This window comes from Vigna unguiculata, chromosome 1 (assembly GCF_004118075.2).
Source record: "Vigna unguiculata cultivar IT97K-499-35 chromosome 1, ASM411807v1, whole genome shotgun sequence".
Taxonomy (NCBI): Eukaryota; Viridiplantae; Streptophyta; class Magnoliopsida; order Fabales; family Fabaceae; genus Vigna; species Vigna unguiculata.
This window is the reverse complement of record NC_040279.1, coordinates 3,292,266-3,310,979: the sequence shown is the minus strand read 5'-3', so window position 1 is coordinate 3,310,979 and position 18,714 is coordinate 3,292,266. Positions and strand designations below refer to the sequence as shown.

The 18,714-nt window shown below is 36.1% G+C and overlaps 2 protein-coding genes across 2 annotated transcripts; both read left to right on the top strand.

Moving 5' to 3' along the window:
* Nucleotides 1-4,754: 4,754 nt before the first annotated feature.
* LOC114176946 (U-box domain-containing protein 1-like) lies at nucleotides 4,755-6,129 on the top strand. Its single transcript, XM_028062154.1, has one exon. It carries the CDS (start codon nucleotides 5,061-5,063, stop codon nucleotides 6,030-6,032), a length of 972 nt encoding a protein of 323 aa, XP_027917955.1. The 5' UTR covers nucleotides 4,755-5,060; the 3' UTR covers nucleotides 6,033-6,129.
* An 8,078-nt stretch (nucleotides 6,130-14,207) lies between these two features.
* Nucleotides 14,208-16,543, top strand: LOC114195892 (trihelix transcription factor ASIL2). Its single transcript, XM_028086323.1, has 3 exons — nucleotides 14,208-14,399; nucleotides 14,507-15,210; nucleotides 15,788-16,543. Exons 2-3 carry the CDS (start codon nucleotides 14,578-14,580, stop codon nucleotides 16,202-16,204), a joined length of 1,050 nt encoding a protein of 349 aa, XP_027942124.1. The 5' UTR covers nucleotides 14,208-14,399; nucleotides 14,507-14,577; the 3' UTR covers nucleotides 16,205-16,543.
* Nucleotides 16,544-18,714: the final 2,171 nt, after the last annotated feature.

Genomic DNA, 18,714 nt, shown 5'->3' with positions numbered 1-18,714 from the left:
AAAAATATTTGTACGTAACTATTGACCAGAAGACTATAAATACAATTACATCTATGTTCAATGATCTATATTTGAAGAGTAATTTGTGTATTAAAACCTTATTATTTGTTTAAATTTTAATTATACAGTGATTTATAGATATTTACTAATTTTAATTATGTTTATTATAACCTTATTATTTGTTTAAATTTTTTTCTAAAAATAAAAAATTGATTTATTTCTAATTATATTGTATTTGACTTAAGTAAATCATATTTGAATAGTTAAATAAAATATATACATAATAAATATATTGTGAGGTCCACTTTTATTTCCTATTTTGGGCCCTTTTTGTGTTTTCATTTGTTAAAAATTGTTCAATTTTCCCCCTCTACTCTCTTCTTCCAATTTTCTCCACTTTTAACGGCCTTTGTCCTTTGTCTTTCAAACAAAGGCTAAGACTGAGATTGTCGTGGAGTGCTTAAGAGATTAAAACTGAATAGTTCACTCCTCCAAGTAAGTTGAACATTAAACCTTCATCTTTTCCTTCTTTTTCAGTTCAGTTATGTTGGTTCTATCTTGGGTTCTTCCTTAGAGCCTCATTCTCGTCCTTTGTGCTTATATTTTGAGCTCTTTAGTTGTTTTTGGAGCATTGCTTCTATTAGGGTTCTCTTCCCGCAAGCTTGTTTTCAATTTTGAGGTAAGGGAAGTTAGAACTCAAAAACTTTTAAAGTCATTTTTCTGGTTTTTGTCTGGGATTGGGTGTTGAAATATATTGGATTGTTGATTGTTTGGAATGAAGTTGATTGCATGTTTATTTGAACTGGAAATTTTGAGTTCCATGCGTGAGCGGGTGAGAAACATGTTGTTTTTGCCCAAGCGAGCAATCCTTGGTAAGCGAGAATAGTAGAAAACTCAACCTTACCTTTGTTTGAGTTGTCGCTCAGGCGATGAGCTTCAGCTTTGAACAAAGAGCAATCTCGCTCAAGCGAGAAGGTATCGCTTAAGCGAGTACTCGCAGAAGCTCACAGTGGCCATTGTTTGAGATACCAACTCAAAATTTATTAATCACTATAGTGATCAATTTAGATACCAACTTACAAAATAAAAAATTATTGGTTACTAAAATAGTCACTATTATGAATAAAGGATTATAATTGATCTCTAAATTGGTTTCTAAATTGGTTTCCATATCAAAGTTTTAGCTATCAAAGGAACTTTTACTAAACATTAATTACCAAAGAAATTTGTTTCTAAATTAATCTCTAATTAATTAGTGACCAATTTAATGATCAATTATATTAAGAAATTTGTAGTCACTAAAATTGGCGGTTGATTAGATATTTTCTTGTAGCGTACGAGAATGAGATGGAATGAAATGGTTGACATAATTTTTAAACCAAAGAAAGTCATTCAATCATAAATAATCGAACATCTTAGATATATCTTAAAGCTATGGTCGTCCAAATATTTACTTACGTGTTTATATATCTCGTGATCATATGAAAGCAACGTAACAAAAAATTAGAAGATTAAAAAGATAAGGTGGGTGTTATTTACTGTGATCTTTGTAGGGTATTTTTTTTCTTCTTTTGGAATATTCAATAATTCAATCTAACCCAATCTAATTTAATTAGATATTAAGTTATTTCATTCATAATTAAGTGAAACTTAACTTAATCCAATTTAAAAACTCCCTTTTGAATAAGTTGATGATAAGGTTAGTGTGGGTGACCCAAAATCCAATTCGAAGCTATTATTATTGTACTCGTTTGATATTCATTTGCATATGTAGTACAACAAGTCTTTTTGAGGCTATAATGAAGGGAATTAAAGTACACTCACTTCTTCATCCTAACTTGCAAGAGAATAAACATTAGGTAAACTTGGTGAAGGAAACCATTTTTAATTTCCCAATATATCATAATGATTAACAAGTAAATGAAATGAGATTAAAAATATATTTATACGTTAGATAGATAACTAATAAATAATCGAATTTGATATGACGTGCGTATTATATTAAAAACATTTATACTTTACTAATGACTTAAATCATATTAACCAAAGTATTGTTTAAAATGTGCCATAATGTATTCCAATGTATGTTGATTATCAATTGAAATAGAACAATAATTTGATGAACACGTATAACTCGAACTATAAGTCAAATCAAATGTAAATACTTTATAGAGTCTTCCAAAAAAAAAAATCATCACACATCTTAAATTATTTTATTTGATTTTTTAAATCATTTGACAAAAATGGAATGTGTTGATTTATATTGTGATATGAATATTTTAGTTGTAGTAATATACTTATGTATCGTGATTAACATGAAACTTTAATAATTGTGTGTTGACATTGAGGAATAGATGTTAATACACGAGTTGAATTAATTTTGGGTTTAGAAATAAATACAAATGCAAAATGAGAATTAATAGCAATACTTTAGGTCGTTTATGTTGTGTTTGGATTGGAGTGTGGATTTAAGGGAGTGAATTTGTGTTGATTTGTAGGTAAAGATCGAGTTGTTTGGATTAAGGGAATGATGATATGATTTGAGTGCAAAGTTTATGAAAGTTTGTATATGATATGATTGATAAAATTCAATAAATTATAATTTTTAATAGAATAAATTGTATGATTACCATTTTACTCTTCAATGTAAATAGAAGAAATGATATTAAAATAAAATTAAAAAAATATAATTTATTGATATCGTTAATAACTTAAAATAAATTATTATTATTATTCTCAATGATAACTTAAAATAATTTATAATATAGACTATTTAATTTATATCTCCACATTTATTTAAATTTATTTTATTTTTTATAACTAATTGATTTACAAAAGATTTATTTGAATAATAATATTAATTATTATTATATAATACTATTATTAAAATAATTAAAATTAAAATTATATATATAATAATAATATACAATGTTATCAATATCCATGTAATTAATATATAATTATTATATAATACTAATTATTATATGCATATAACATGTAGGAACCTATGCATAGTGTGTAGTTAGGAATCTTTCCTGCATACATTTACGCGAACAAAAAAACTAATAAATATAAGTAAACTAGATTGTTAAGAGAGAGGGACAATAAAGTAATTTTAATATGTTGATTTGGCTTTCCTTGTGCATCTCTTCATTTTAGAGAATGCCCAATTTTACAACTCATCTGCAAATCCACACTCACAAATCAACGCTAACAAACAGATTCAAACGCGTTTTCAAGTCACTCTCCATCAATACTTATGCGAATCCAAACAAAGTAATAGAGAAAAAAGAGATAAAAAAATGCAGTCATATTTTCATAATTTTGAAATTACATATTATATTGGTTAGTATTAAAATCGATGCAATATCTCATATTCAACAACATCACTTAATCGATAATACGTTTGAAAAAATAAATTCTTTTAATGAATATTACATCGATTTTGAAGGAAAACCAATATAATATTCTTCCTATCGTATTTGGAAGTATCTTTCATATTTTATTTTAGTATTTTTTTTTCTTTCTTCTAACGTACTATATAATACATGTACTTTTTATAGTAGTGAAAGATATTAGTTTTGAATTAGTGAAAGATATTAGTTTTGAATTGCTTTGAAAAATTTATATATTTAACTTTTATGAATATATTTCTTATAACAATGCGGCATATTGAAAGCTTATTGTTGACTCTTTAATTATATACTATAGTTTATTATCATAATTATAATAGGGTTTATTAATATATAATTAGGACCAACTGACAAAAAAAGAAAGTTTATCTATCTTTGCATGTGTACAGCATGTCTTTCTGGGCTATAATGTAGGGAATTTTTCTCAAAAAAGCACACCCACTTGTTCATCCTAACTTGCAAGAGAAGAAAAAAAAATTAATTTCCCAATAAATAAATAAACCTTTTATATTGTTGCAAATGGATATTTATAAACAAAGTCAAGTCCCTAATAAAAATCACCCCTACTAACACTTGTTCAATTATTCTTTCAGTTTTTTGTTTATTTAGATAAAGATTATACAAAAAACAGGAAAAGAAAAGTAATTTACAGAGAGATTGAAACATATTTAAGTTTATTAAGAATATGCAATTCTAAACTAACTTATCTAATACTACTGGAATTCTGTAGCAAATTAATTAAAATTGTTAACATTTACTATTTTTTTTTTGAAGATCCTTTGACGAAATCAATAAGCCAAGATTCTCTAAGTTAATAAGAGTCAAAACATTCATTCCCTCTAATGTAACTTTTTCACACAAAAGTAATCATTATTCTTGCCAAGTTCCATGGAAGAAAAAAAAGCAAGAAGCACTGTTAATTTTTATTTTTTATTTTTAATGCGAATCCTGAGATTGAAAAGGTCAACCAACCATGTATGGAGGAGTACAAAAAGGTAATCAGAACCAGTAAAACCTAGCTAGCTAAATTAACTGTTTTAAAAAACATATTTATTTATTTATTTATATGGATTTAGATGCAAGAGACTTTACACTAATTTACTCATATTATTAAATCAAATAAACTAGATCGTATTATATATATATATATATATATATATATATATATATATATATATAGTTTCAACATGTTAAATAATTTAAATATAAAAATTCAGGCTTTATTTATTAGAAAGGTTTGAGTTTATTTGGTTAAGTTCTTTTTAGCTCTATTACTTTTTATGAATATAGATTTAAAATGTTTCGGTTTTTATCAAGTGAATTTGATACAACTACATAGGAAATTAACGTATCTTATGATGAATTGTTATAGCAAAATTTTAAGCATATGACTCAATCAAAGGTTTGGAAAAAAGTCAAACTAGAGTTAGCAACATTCAGTGACAGCTTCACAAGCACTTCACTTTCTTTTTTTCTTTACCTTTTCCTTTCACTCTACACCACCCAACCAATCACATTCCATTGCTTCAACTCTTTAAACTGAACCCCCACAAAAAATATTTGCAATTTGCAATTCAATTCTCACATCCAAATGGATTCAAACCTTAAAAATTTAAAATTTATGTCATAATTATCTTCATTCAATCCATGGACACGAAATTGTTAACAATCCGTACACTGGTCTCCTCCCTCACTTCCTCCTCCGACCAAACCCGTCTCGCCGCCCTCCGCCACCTCCGCCGCACCTCCAACGAGGACCCCGCCTCCCGCACCATCATCTCCGCCGCCGGCGCCGTCCCCCTCCTCGCCGCCGCGCTCTACTCCCCCTCCCACCCCATCCAAGACGACGCCGCCGCCACCCTCCTCAACCTCTCCATCTCCGACCGCCGCCCCCTGCTCTCCTGCCCCGCCCTCCTACCTTCCCTCGCCCACGTCCTCTCCCGCCACGCCACCTCCTCCGCCCCATCCGCCGTCCAATCCGCCGCCGCCACCCTCCACAGCCTCCTCGCCGTGGTAGCCGAGTTCCGCCCCACCGTCGGTGCAAAACCGGAGATTCTCCGTGCCCTCATCAGTATAATCAGCGATCCCGATTCGCTGACGAGGACGATCAAGGATGCTCTGAAAGCATCGTTCGGAATTGCACTCTACCGGCCGAGCCGAACCGCACTGGTCCGGCTGGGCGCCGTTCCCGTGCTCTTCGGTCTGGTGGCGAAGGACAAGGACGGGAAGAGAAAAGTTGGCATAATCGAGGATGCGACGGCGGTGATCGCGCAGATTGCGGCGTGCGAGGAGAGCGAGGACGCGTTTCTTAAGGTTTCGGGGGTTTCTAGGTTGGCCATGATGCTGTGTTCCGAAAGTGGAAACTGTAGTTTGAGGACAAAGGAGAATGCTGTTGCGGCGTTGTTGAATCTCGTGAGATATGGGAGTGAGAGAGTGGTTGGAGAGGTTAAGAACAAGGTTGGGGCTTTGGATGGAATCTCCTACGTGCAGGAACACGGTAGCCCCAAAGGGAAGAGCAAAGCCGTCGCATTTTTCAAGCTTCTGCTTGATGGTGGAAGCAGTGGTGAAATTGCTCAAGATTTGTACCCGGTTCACTCTGATTCCGGTTCAAGCCGCTAGTGAATACTAAAACCTAGTTTTTGTTTTGTTTTCTATGTAAACTATTTTTAAACACCTTCAAAGAAATGAAAAGCAAGAAGCACTTCAAAGTCTTTAAGCATGATGCATCCCTTCTCGTGTAATATTTTGCATGTCCTTTCATGCTTGGTGAAGGTTTCGGTTACACCCTTTTTGTGTTGTCTTTGTAAGCATAGCATAAAGAGGATTCACTTTGCAAGCCATTTTAGTTTAAAACATTTTTTCTTTCACTAAGGGAGACTTCTTCCAAACGCCTTGCTTTAGAATAATGGTTTTTGCTTTACTCACACTAGTAGTGGCTTGCATGCTTGTTGCTTCTCACAAGCTTTTCCTTTTCTATTGACCAAACCCTTTTCATAATGCTTCTCTTAATGCATCTTGCGCTGTTTATTGGATTCCATATGCTTTATTAAAATCAGCATTGTCATATTATTGTGTCATCCAACAAAGAAAATAGGCGTTGGAAATCTAAGTGTAAGCATAACTCTCACTTTAATAAAAATGAGAAAGTTGAGTATCATATAAAAATAAAGATTCATAAATTTATTGTTTGACAACTTTTGATTAGAGGTGATGTCAATCTCTTACGTGTAGATTGGACTTGTATCTCATTCCAATGACCTCAAGCTTGTCATAACTATTTAAACCTCAAATTTGTAATAATTGCTCCGATTTTAAATCCGTGATAAAATGGTGTAATATCGGTATGATTTTGATGGGAAAAACAATAACAAACAATATACCAGAGAATGCAGCGGATATAATTTCCCCTAACTTGCAAGAATCTATGAGGAGCAATAATCAAAGAGCAGCAATAATAAATCACCAAAAGCACAAATAAAGGCACCAAGATTTTTAACGTGGAAAACCCCTCAAATCAAGGGTAAAAACCACGAGTCGTCCAGACCAAAGAAATAGCTTCACTATGATCAACAAGAGTACAAAAGAGTCTCAATCAATAGCACAAATTAGTGCCAACACCCAACCAAATAACAAAGCAACAAAGCTTTCAAATAGAGAAGAACAAGAGAGGAAAACCTCTACAAATCACTGCTGCAGTGCGAAATTAATATCTCCCAACTCAGACCTCGTATCAAAGATCCGACCGGTCAGAATGAAGAGCAATGAGTTCCGAACCTGCTGTAAAAATTTCAGCCCGATCCAACGGTGAACGAATCCGCAGCGCCGAATTTACTGCGACAGCTCTATGAAAAACGTGAACAGAATTTTCCCTCTACCTCTCCCTCTATGTGTTAGGGCTTTCAGTGTATTCTTACTCTATTGTTCTGCCTCTCTCTTTATTTTATAGCCTCCTCTCCACTAGGTTTAAGTGAGACATGGGCTTCTCAAATTTTGGGCCTTTTCTCCACATAGGAAGGGAGCCCAATACCCAACAAATCTCCCCCTCACAACTATGTGGAGATAACCGCCAAACCGGCGATCTCACAACAAACTTCAAACTTTCCTCTTGGCAATGCTTTAGTCATCATATCAGCACCATTATCATCTGTATGAACTTTTTCCAACTCCAACAACTTAGCATCCAAAGCATCACGTATCCAATGATACCTCACATCAATATGTTTGGATCTAGAATGAAAAGTTGGATTCTTACCAAGATGGATAGCACTTTGGCTATCAACAAACAATGAATAGTTATCTTGCCTAAAACCAAGCTCCTGCAAGAATTTCTTCAACCATAACACCTCCTTGCATGCTTCAGTAATAGCAATGAACTCTGCCTCTGTAGTAGACAACGCTACACACCTTTGTAGTCTTGATTGCCAAGCCACAGCTCCTCCTGCAAACTTTATCAAATAGCCCGAAGTGGACTTTCTGGAATCAATATCCCCAGCCAAATCTGAGTCTGAGTAACCCATCAAAGTAGGTTTATCACCTCCAAAACAAAGCTTCATATCAACTGTACCATGAAGATACCTCAAAATCCATTTCACAGCATTCCAATGCTCTCTACCTGGGTTTGACAAAAATCGACTAACTGTACCAACAGCATGTGCAATATCTGGTCTTGTACACACCATCGCATACATCAAACTGCCCACCGCAGATGCATAAGGAACTCTACTCATATTGGTCTTCTCAACTTCATTTGAAGGACTCTGTTTAACACTCAGTTTAAAATGAGTAGCAAGAGGAGTACTCACAGCTTTAGCATTTTCCATCTGGAATCTCTGCAACACCTTCCTAATGTATTGCTCTTGTGATAGATAAATCTTCTTTTCTCTCCTATCACGTGAGATATGTATGCCAAGAATCCTTTTAGCAGCTCCCAAGTCTTTCATGGCAAAAGACTCGCCAAGTGTCTTCTTTAACCTGTCAATTCTGGAAATATCTTTCCCAACAATAAGCATGTCATCAACATATAATAACAGGATAATAAAGTCATCATTAGAAAAACTTTTAACAAAGACACAATGATCAGAAGTAGTCTTCATGTAACCCTGCTCACACATAAAAGACTCAAACTTCTTATACCACTGCCTTGGAGCCTGCTTCAAACCGTATAGACTCTTCCTTAGTCTACACACATATTCTTCCTTGCCTTTAACAAGAAAACCATCAGGTTGCTTCATGTATATCTCTTCCTCCAAATTACCATGAAGGAAAGCTGTCTTCACATCCATCTGCTCAACCTCCAAATCAAGAGTAGCAGCTAAACTTAGCACAGTTCTGATGGATGACATTTTCACCACAGGTGAGAAAATCTCATTGAAATCAACACCCTTTTTCTGTCTGAAACCTTTCACCACTAATCTGGCCTTGTACCTTGGAAGTGTAGAATTTGAATCTTGTTTCACCCTGAAAATCCACCTAGTTTCCAATGCCCTTTTGCCCTTAGGCAATTTCACCAAGTCGTAAGTGTGATTATCATGCAAAGATTTCATCTCATCTTGCATTGCATCCAGCCACTGTTTCTTCTCTTCACTATCCAAAGCCTCTTCAAAACACTCAGGTTCTCCACCGTCAGTCAAGGTTATGTACTCATCACAGGAATACCTTGTAGAAGGTTGTTTTTGTCTATTAGACCTCCTGAGTTGGACTTGAGGTGATTCAGGTATATCACCAAGATCGTCATCATCATCATGTTCCTCTTGAGCATCATCAATTGGAACCTCTACTCCACTTCCAAACTGTTGATCATCAACATCACCATGTTGCTCATTGTCTTGAGCTTCCGTTTCAACATTCTCCAAATTGTGAGCGGGCAACCTCATCGGATTACCATCAGTGAGATTACTATCTTTCTCGGGTGTGGTCTTCTCCACCTTATCAATGTCTTCAATGGTCTGGTCTTCCATGAATTGTACATCACGACTTCTAACAAGCTTCTTCTCAACAGGATCATAAAACCTGTAGCCAAATTCATCCTCACCATAGCCAATAAAGATACATTGCCTTGTCTTTTTATCTAACTTGGATCTTTCATCCTTAGGAACATGAACAAATGCCCTGCAACCAAAGACACGCAAATGATCATAGCTAACATTCTTACCAAACCAAATTTTGTCTGGCACCTCAGTATTCAAAGCAACTGCGGGACTGAGATTAATAACATGCACAGCTGCAAGCAATGCCTCTCCCCAAAAGTGCTTAGGCAACTTTGCTTCTGAAAGCATACATGTAACCCTTTCAGCCAAGGTCCTGTTCATCCTCTCCGCTAGACCATTCAACTGAGGAGTTTTAGGAGGAGTCTTCTCGTGTCTAATACCATGCTGCCTGCAATAAACATCAAAAGGTCCACGGTACTCACCACCATTATCACTACGGATGCATTTCAGCTTCTTACCTGATTGCCTCTCAACCATAGCATGAAATTCCTTGAACTTTTCAAGTACTTGACCTTTCCGCTGAAGAGCATAGACCCATAGCTTCCTGGAACAATCATCAATAAAAGTAACAAAGTAAAGTGCACCACTAAATGACTTTACCTTTAATGGGCCACAAACGTCAGAATGCACCAATTCAAGCAATTCTGACTTCCTTGAGGGAGGATGCTTCTTAAAAGATACTCTGGTTTGTTTACCAGCCATGCAATGAGAACATTTCTCCAATTCTGCATTTCTCAATCCCATAAGCACATCCTTTTTAGCTAAGCAGTTAAGCCCTTTCTCACTTATATGACCAAGCCTCCGGTGCCACAAAGATGCCTCCATATACATAGCATTCACACTGTCTTTAGCAACCAAAGCTTTAGTCCAATACAATTTAGATTGTCTCTCCCCTCTGGCCATAACCAAGTTACCTTTAGTGAGCTTCCATTTACTAGAACCAAAGTGATTGTCATAACCACAATCATCAAGCAACTGCACAGAGATTAAATTAAAACGAACATCTGGAGCATGTTTGACTCCTTTAAGCAACAACTGCACTCCCATGTTGGTTTGCAGGCAAACATCACCAACACCAATCACTTTAGACTCACCATCATTACCCATCTTCAACACTCCAAAATCACCAGAAGTGTAAGATGTGAAGAACTCCTTCCTAGGTGTAACATGCAGTGTAGCACCACTATCAATAATCCACATGCTCTCATCAGATACAAGATTAACGGACTCAAAGTCACGAAGAAGAACAAGATCACCATCTGTAGCAGTAGTGACACGATCATCATCATCATGATCATTCTCTCTCTGTTTGCCCTTCTTGTCTTTGTTCTCCTTTTTCCACTTAAAACAGTATTTCTGAATGTGTCCAGTTTTATGACAAAAATGGCACTCTAAATTCTTGTATCTTGACTTGGACTTGCTCCTACTCTTCTCTCTACCACCTTTATGTTCCTTTTTCTGACTTCTCCCCCTAGCTTCTGTAACAAGCATCTCAGACTGAGATGAAGAACCATGTGCCTTCCTTCTCATCTCTTCATTAAGAGCACCGCTCTTTGCCATCTGAAAAGAAACAACACCATTCGAGGCAGAGTTCGTAATTGAAACCCGAAATACCTCCCAAGACTCTGGTAGAGTATTAAGCAACCATAATCCCATAACTTCGTCATCAAACTTTATGCCCATTCCTGACAATTGATCTAGGAGCCCTTGAAACTCATTTAAGTGATCAGAAATAGAAGAATTCTCCCTGTACCTCAAATTCATCAAGCAATTTAACAAATACAATTTATTATTGCCCGACTTAGAAGCATACAAAGACTCAATCTTCTCCCACAAAGCTCTGGCATGTGTCTCATTAGCAATATGATTATAAACATTATCTTCAACATATTGCCGAATAAAACCACATACCTGTTGGTGCTCAAAGTCCCATTCTTCTTCAGACATAGAATCTGGCTTCTGTGTAGCAAAGACTGGAAGATGCAATTTCTTGACAAATAATAAATCTTTCATCTTGCCCTTCCACAAATGATAATTTGTACCATTCAAAGCAACCATCTTTGCATTTGCCTCCATCATTCAAGCAAGTAAATATAGCCCAACCAAGAGCTCTGATGCCACTCTGATGGGAAAAACAATAACAAACAATATACCAGAGAATGCAGCGGATATAATTTCCCCTAACTTGCAAGAATCTATGAGGAGCAATAATCAAAGAGCAGCAATAATAAATCACCAAAAGCACAAATAAAGGCACCAAGATTTTTAACGTGGAAAACCCCTCAAATCAAGGGTAAAAACCACGAGTCGTCCAGACCAAAGAAATAGCTTCACTATGATCAACAAGAGTACAAAAGAGTCTCAATCAATAGCACAAATTAGTGCCAACACCCAACCAAATAACAAAACAACAAAGCTTTCAAATAGAGAAGAACAAGAGAGGAAAACCTCTACAAATCACTGCTGCAGTGCGAAATTAATATCTCCCAACTCAGACCTCGTATCAAAGATCCGACCGGTCAGAATGAAGAGCAATGAGTTCCGAACCTGCTGTAAAAATTTCAGCCCGATCCAACGGTGAACGAATCCGCAGCGCCGAATTTACTGCGACAGCTCTATGAAAAACGTGAACAGAATTTTCCCTCTACCTCTCCCTCTATGTGTTAGGGCTTTCAGTGTATTCTTACTCTATTGTTCTGCCTCTCTCTTTATTTTATAGCCTCCTCTCCACTAGGTTTAAGTGAGACATGGGCTTCTCAAATTTTGGGCCTTTTCTCCACATAGGAAGGGAGCCCAATACCCAACAGATTTCTTATTTTCTTCTTTAAGAAATGATTTTCCAAAAACATTTTTCCAATTCTTAAACACCCTTGTACCCTCCAAGGAATGATTGACCTCAACATGGTCATTTTGATTCCGACTCGATAAAGACTTGTCATAAAACGACAAGTTTCATTAAAGATTTGTTATGGACCAAGGTAATTTTCCAAGATTTGGACCGATCCCAAGGCAGTAGAAGGCCTACTCCAAGGTAGACCCGACCTTATATATATAAGAAGCAACATATTCTCAGGTGCCACCAACAAGATTATGGGTTGACCCCAAGGTAGGTAAAAGGCCGACTTAGAGGTATGTTATAAGCCGAAACTTGAAGAATCTTTGACAAAATTAGAGTCGGAACAAGAAAAAGGTGTTTGGTCGACCTCGAGAAAGGTTATGAGCCAACTTTTAATAAATAAGAAGCCAAATAAAGAAATGGTGTTGGATCAACGTTGAAAAGGGATATGAACCGATCTTGAGGAAAAATATAAGTCGACTTTAAGTCTAATCACAAACTTTATATCCTTGAGGAGATCATATAAACCGCTTCCTTGTAACATCAACTTTCCGTCAAAAATCCATTTTTTCAATTGTAATAAAAATTTACCCACCTCCGAAATTCAAGGGGAGGTGGGAACATGAAATGTAAACTCCCCTTTTGTTTGCTTGTAAATACGAAAGTTCATCCCAAACGAGAGGGAAGAAATAATTTTGTTCTTAATTTTTTCAATTTTACCTAACTTAAAAAAGTTTTTCTTACTTTTTTACTTCAGTGAAGTGAAGAATGCAGGCTAATTTTTCGGGATCAACACTTTAGTATAATAGAAATGTGTAGTCAATGTTACCCTTTAGAAAGGTATGGGCGTGAGAGCTGAGTCTTGGAGGTGTGAGGGATAAGATCAGATTGCATATTCTTAGAATGACAGTTTCATGATAATCTATGAATTGGCGAAAGCATTTTGCAAAATTTTCTTCTCTCCAAGGATTAATTGGGAGAAGAGAATATGAATCGATTCCAAAAAACCATAAGTCAATCTATTCCACTGATGTCACAAAGAAGGGAAAGGGGGAGTGAGAAAATACCTATTGTTATTTATTTGACAATTGTATGTATAAGCTAAACTTTCACAGCTTTAAAGAAATTAAATTAATTGTTTTTTTTTTATTGAAATGGTTTAACTTTTTATTAAAATGGAATGTTTCGATTATTAATAAATGAAAAGTTTATTGTGATGTTAAATAAAATTGTAGTGGCTGTGTCTGCATCACCAAAACACCTTTCAAAACCCACATTGACATAGCTAATAACAAAAGTGCTACCTGAGAAAGACTAGGAGAGAGAGAGAAGATAAAAAAACACATGAAAGCAAGTGTTGGTGTTTTTGAGTGAGGGGAGCACATTGACTGGTGGTGGAGGAAGTTGAAGTTTGAGGGTGGTGAATGGTTGTGAAAATATTTGTGTGATGAGGATTCTGAAGGGAGTGGGTGACACACCCACGTGACTGACCCACCATCACCACCACCACCACCCTTCTGCTAGGCCCACTGGATGTCATGCTTGGCTTCATATCAACGCTAACAGCCAAATTAACTCAACCAAAACCAATACTCTACACTAAACTTTCCAATTTAGACTCAATTACCCTCTTCTATAGTTAAGAAAGTAAGTCTAAATTTCATATTGACTAAAAATGAGAAAGTAGAGTACTATATAAGGATAAAGATCCATAAACTCATTGTCTTAAGGTTTTGAGTTGAGAGTAATGTCAATATCTTATTTGATTGGGCTCAGGTCTTATTGGTATTATATCTCTTCAGAGAAATCCAAGTCGGTGTTGTATAAAATTGAGTTAAGTTTAAAATTGAGTTCCAAGTATTTGGAATGTGCACACAGTTGTATTTATTTACGGTATAAAAAAACTTTTGTTGTTTATAGCTAGTTATCTTATGTGACTCAAACAACTCTTTTCAATATAAAATGTTTGTGATTTGTACAAAGAAAAACAATAGAAAACCAAGAGGGGTATGCTATATTAAGAGCTTCATTGTAGAGTCACACTTGCAATAATTAACTAGGATTTAAAATCTTGAGGTAACACTATGGAGCACCACCTATTTGCACAAAAGCAAGAAAAAGAAAGGTTGAGGGCATTGACATGATTAAGTCCTTTGACAAAAGGTGAACATTTTTTTTTTTCCTTTCCACCGCCCACTAGTGCTATATTTTCCATCTTTTTTGTTTCTAGCTCTCTTTCTAATGCTAGTGGTTGTATTTGATGGTCTCAGAGTGAAGTTTGAAGTATGTTAGCAGCTAAAGAGAAAGGGTTAAAAGCTTTGTAGTAGATGGGGGATGAGAGATGGAGGAGAAATCAGAGAAGCAAGATGATAGTCACCCATCTCTCTTTCTCCCTGATCACGCCACCATCAAAGAAGACAATTCTCCCAGAAAAGTCATTGTTGGTGGCGGTGACAGGTTGAAGAGAGATGAGTGGAGTGAAGGGGCTGTGTCAACCCTTCTTGAAGCCTATGAGGCTAAATGGGTGCTCAGAAACAGAGCCAAACTCAAGGGCCATGACTGGGAAGATGTTGCAAAACATGTCTCATCAAGAGCCAACTCCACCAAGTCACCGAAGACACAGACTCAGTGCAAGAACAAGATTGAGTCCATGAAGAAAAGGTACAGATCAGAGTCTGCAACCACTGCTGATGCATCATCTTGGCCTTTGTACTCTCGCCTTGATCTTCTCCTGCGTGGCACAGGACCAATATCTTCATTCCCAACACCAAATCCAACACCAACAACACCAACACTAACACCAACAACAATAGCACCATCATTTCAACCACCACATGCTGCCACCAACAGTAACCAGGCTCTGGTATTGTTAGATCCTCCTTCACTGGCTGTGTCACAAGCTCCTCCTTCTGCTGCTCCTCCACCACCCACACAAAACTCTCACGGATCCAATGGTGACGAAAGACTAATCAAGGTAGAGATAGATTATTATATGATGCATAATTTTTCATTCTGGGTGGTTTTTTATTCAACTTTGGCTTGATTCTTTTGTTCTGCCTTTTATGATCATGACTCATCCATTTCAGAATGATGTTTAACTTGGTGAAGTTGGTAACTAAATGGCTCAAAACCTTTTTTCTAATTACTAAGCCTTATGCTGTCAGTGTAACATTCTGTGCATAAGAGTAAAATTGGATCATTTTCCTGAACTTGTTCATGAAAAACTGCATGATTGTTGCTCCAAGCACCTTCAGTTTCATATAAAGAGAAGAAAAATCTTGGATTTTAAAAATGTATGATTGATTTTCTTTGCAACAGAAGGTTGACAATTCGCAGAACATGAACTGAAAAATGACATATTCAAATAGTTGTAATACATTCTACTTAAAAATTACTCAGTAAAAGTCACTGTCTCGTGTATTTGTTTTACTAGTCTTTCTACCCGTGCAATTTAACTACTTCAGAGCTATGTTATCTTGAAACATTGTATAAAAGTTTACATGTTGAAACAGCATATGATATAAATATTATTAATGTTTTGGCATTAATAGGAAGATGGGTTAGGGGGGAAGTCATGTGAGGATGTATCTGAGAAGAATGTGATAGAGTCGGATAGTAGCACACCTGCTCTATACAGTGAAAAGGAGAAGGTGAGATGCAACAAGAGGAAGATGAAAAGTGAGAAGAAGAAGAAGAGGGTGAGAAGGAACAGTAACAGCAATAACAGTGAAGACATGGAGATAGCAGAAAGCATAAGGTGGCTAGCAGAAGTGGTGGTGAGGTCAGAAGAAAGCAGAATGGAGACAATGAAAGAGATTGAGAAGATGAGGGTTGAAGCTGAGGCAAAGAGAGGGGAGATGGAGCTCAAGAGAACTGAGATCATAGCCAACACTCAACTAGAGATTGCTAGGATCTTTGCAAGTGTCAATAAAGATGTTGATTCTTCACTAAGAATTGGAAGAAGTTAATCATCACACTATTCTGTCTGTACAAAGCTTATAATTCATCAACATCATATATATATATATAGATCGGATCGGAGGAGGAAGAAAGTTGAGTCTAGATTTTCTGTTGATTTTTTGATGTCTTATTTTAAAGACATGAAAAAATTAAACAGAATGTCTAAACTCAAAAAAAAATTGTAGCAAATTAGGTAAGTGTAATTTGCCTGACCTGTGAAAGAGAACACCATACAGGGTAGAGGTAAAACCATTATCTATCCTAACTTTAATTACATATAGATCTTTAATTGTAACCTTCTCTTTCATTAATTAAGAAATGAAGGAATGTTTCTTCATGGTGTCTCACCTCTTTTTGCATGTGTATTTTTCAATGGCTTTTAAACTAATTAAAGCTCAATATTCATGTAAACACAATTTGTCATGTGAAGGCACTTCACGAATTCGTTGGGTAACAACTCATATCAAAAGCCCTTATGAAACTACTTTTTCTTTTTTTAGAAGATATAAAAGTATGAAATATCTTAAATAATATAAAAATGATATGATTCACTTTAACTTCGATCCAATTCACTTAAAATTTATTTTATTAAAAATCCAATCCATTTAAAATATATTTTAATGGATCTGGATTTCAAATTAATCTACATTTTATATATTTTATCAATTGGAAATTCATTCCCTAAATCAAGATTTTCAAATATGGATAATCCAACCAATCCAAATTTTCAATTTAAATTTTTAGTTGGGTTAGGCTAAAAGTTGATATGAACTAGGCTAAATACAAATTCGAACGCACCGTGCCCGACGACCTGTATGGACCGGGTAGGCCTGACGACCCTAAAAGACTGGACGGACCCAACGACCTAGACAAGTCGGTCGAGCCTGACGACCTAAACGAGTCGGGAGGGCCCAAAGACACGAATGGGCTAGACGGACCCGACGACCTAGACGGGCCCAACGACCCAGACGAGTCGGCCGGGCCTGACGACCTGAACAAGCAAGGCGGGCTCAAAGACCCGAACAGGTTGGGCCGACTTTACAAATTGGACGAGTCTTGCGCGACAACCTATACGGACTAGGCAAGCCCAACGGCCTTGATGGGATGGGCAAGCCCCACGACCCAGACGGGCCCAACGAATTTGACAGACTGAGTCGGCCCGATGACCCGAACAGGCTAAGTCGGCCCGACCACTCAAACGAGTTGTACTTGACGGCCTGGACAAGATGAGTTGGATCGACGACCTGGACAAGCTGAGTTGGCCCGACGACTTGGACAAACTGAGTTGATTCGACTACTCAGACAGGCTGAGTCGGCCTGACGACCCGGACAGGTTGAGTCGGCCTGAAAACTAGGACGGACTGGACCTGACGATCCATACGGACCGGGTAAGCCCGACAACCTTGACGAGCCAGGCGGGCCTGACGACCAAACCATGTCGGGCTGGGCCAACACAACGACTTGACAATGTTGGGCTGACACAACGAGTTAGACAGACCAAGTCGGTCTAACGACTTAGATGGGTCCTAAACTTATCGACCTTGTGCCAATGAAGGAAAGTTTAATAATATATTTTAATAATAATATTTTTTCATGTTTAAGAAGAAAGCAATGGGCGGGCCTTAACCCACAGGCTTTTGTGTGTTGTGTAATGGGAGACTTTTTTGCCCCTAGTCCACATGGGTCAGGGTCTAACCTAGTTGGCTGAGCCAAATTGACAACTCTAGTCAAATTGTATCGTGTCGGTCGTAAAGATATAAATTTTAGAAAATTCAATTTAATTTCTTTTATAAAAAATGAATTATGGATTTTGAACTTGATACAAATATTTATATTGGATTTAAATCTTTATCCAAATATTTGGATTTAGATTTTAAAAAAATTCAAACTAGTTTTGTTGAAAAAATGGATTTGGATCGAAAATTTGATCCAATTATTTGAATTTAAAATAGAGATGGATTGGATCATTAAAAATTCAATCCATGAGCACTCTTACAAAATATAAAAGTAGAGTGGAATTAAACCACATTTGAGCATTTATTTTTAAAAATGATAATCAAACTAAAAATAAAAACAATCTTTTTAAGCTTTTTCGGCCTCAATGGCATCCTTCGATTATGCTTTAGAGATAGTATTTTTAGTGAGAAAAAAATCCTAATTCATAAAACAAGTTCTAAAGAGATTTGACAAAAGTGTTGGTGTTTTAGTTGTGGGGTAATTGAAAATCGCATTTATAGTATCCATTTATAAGAGAGGCACTATCACATTTTTGTCATTTTCCTCTTATGTGGGAGTAATGGAAACTGTAAAAATAATACAAAGCTATCATGGTATGAGCACTTTACACACTGTAATAATGTCCTATTCTTGTGGGAGTAATGAAAATATGGAAACTTAAAAAATAATAGCATTTGTTGGTTAATATTGTGTAATTGGAAGTTTCTTTTTACACGTTAAGTTGTGTTAATTAACTTAACTATTAATGTGTTTAATAGCATAGTTTGAATAACTATTTGCG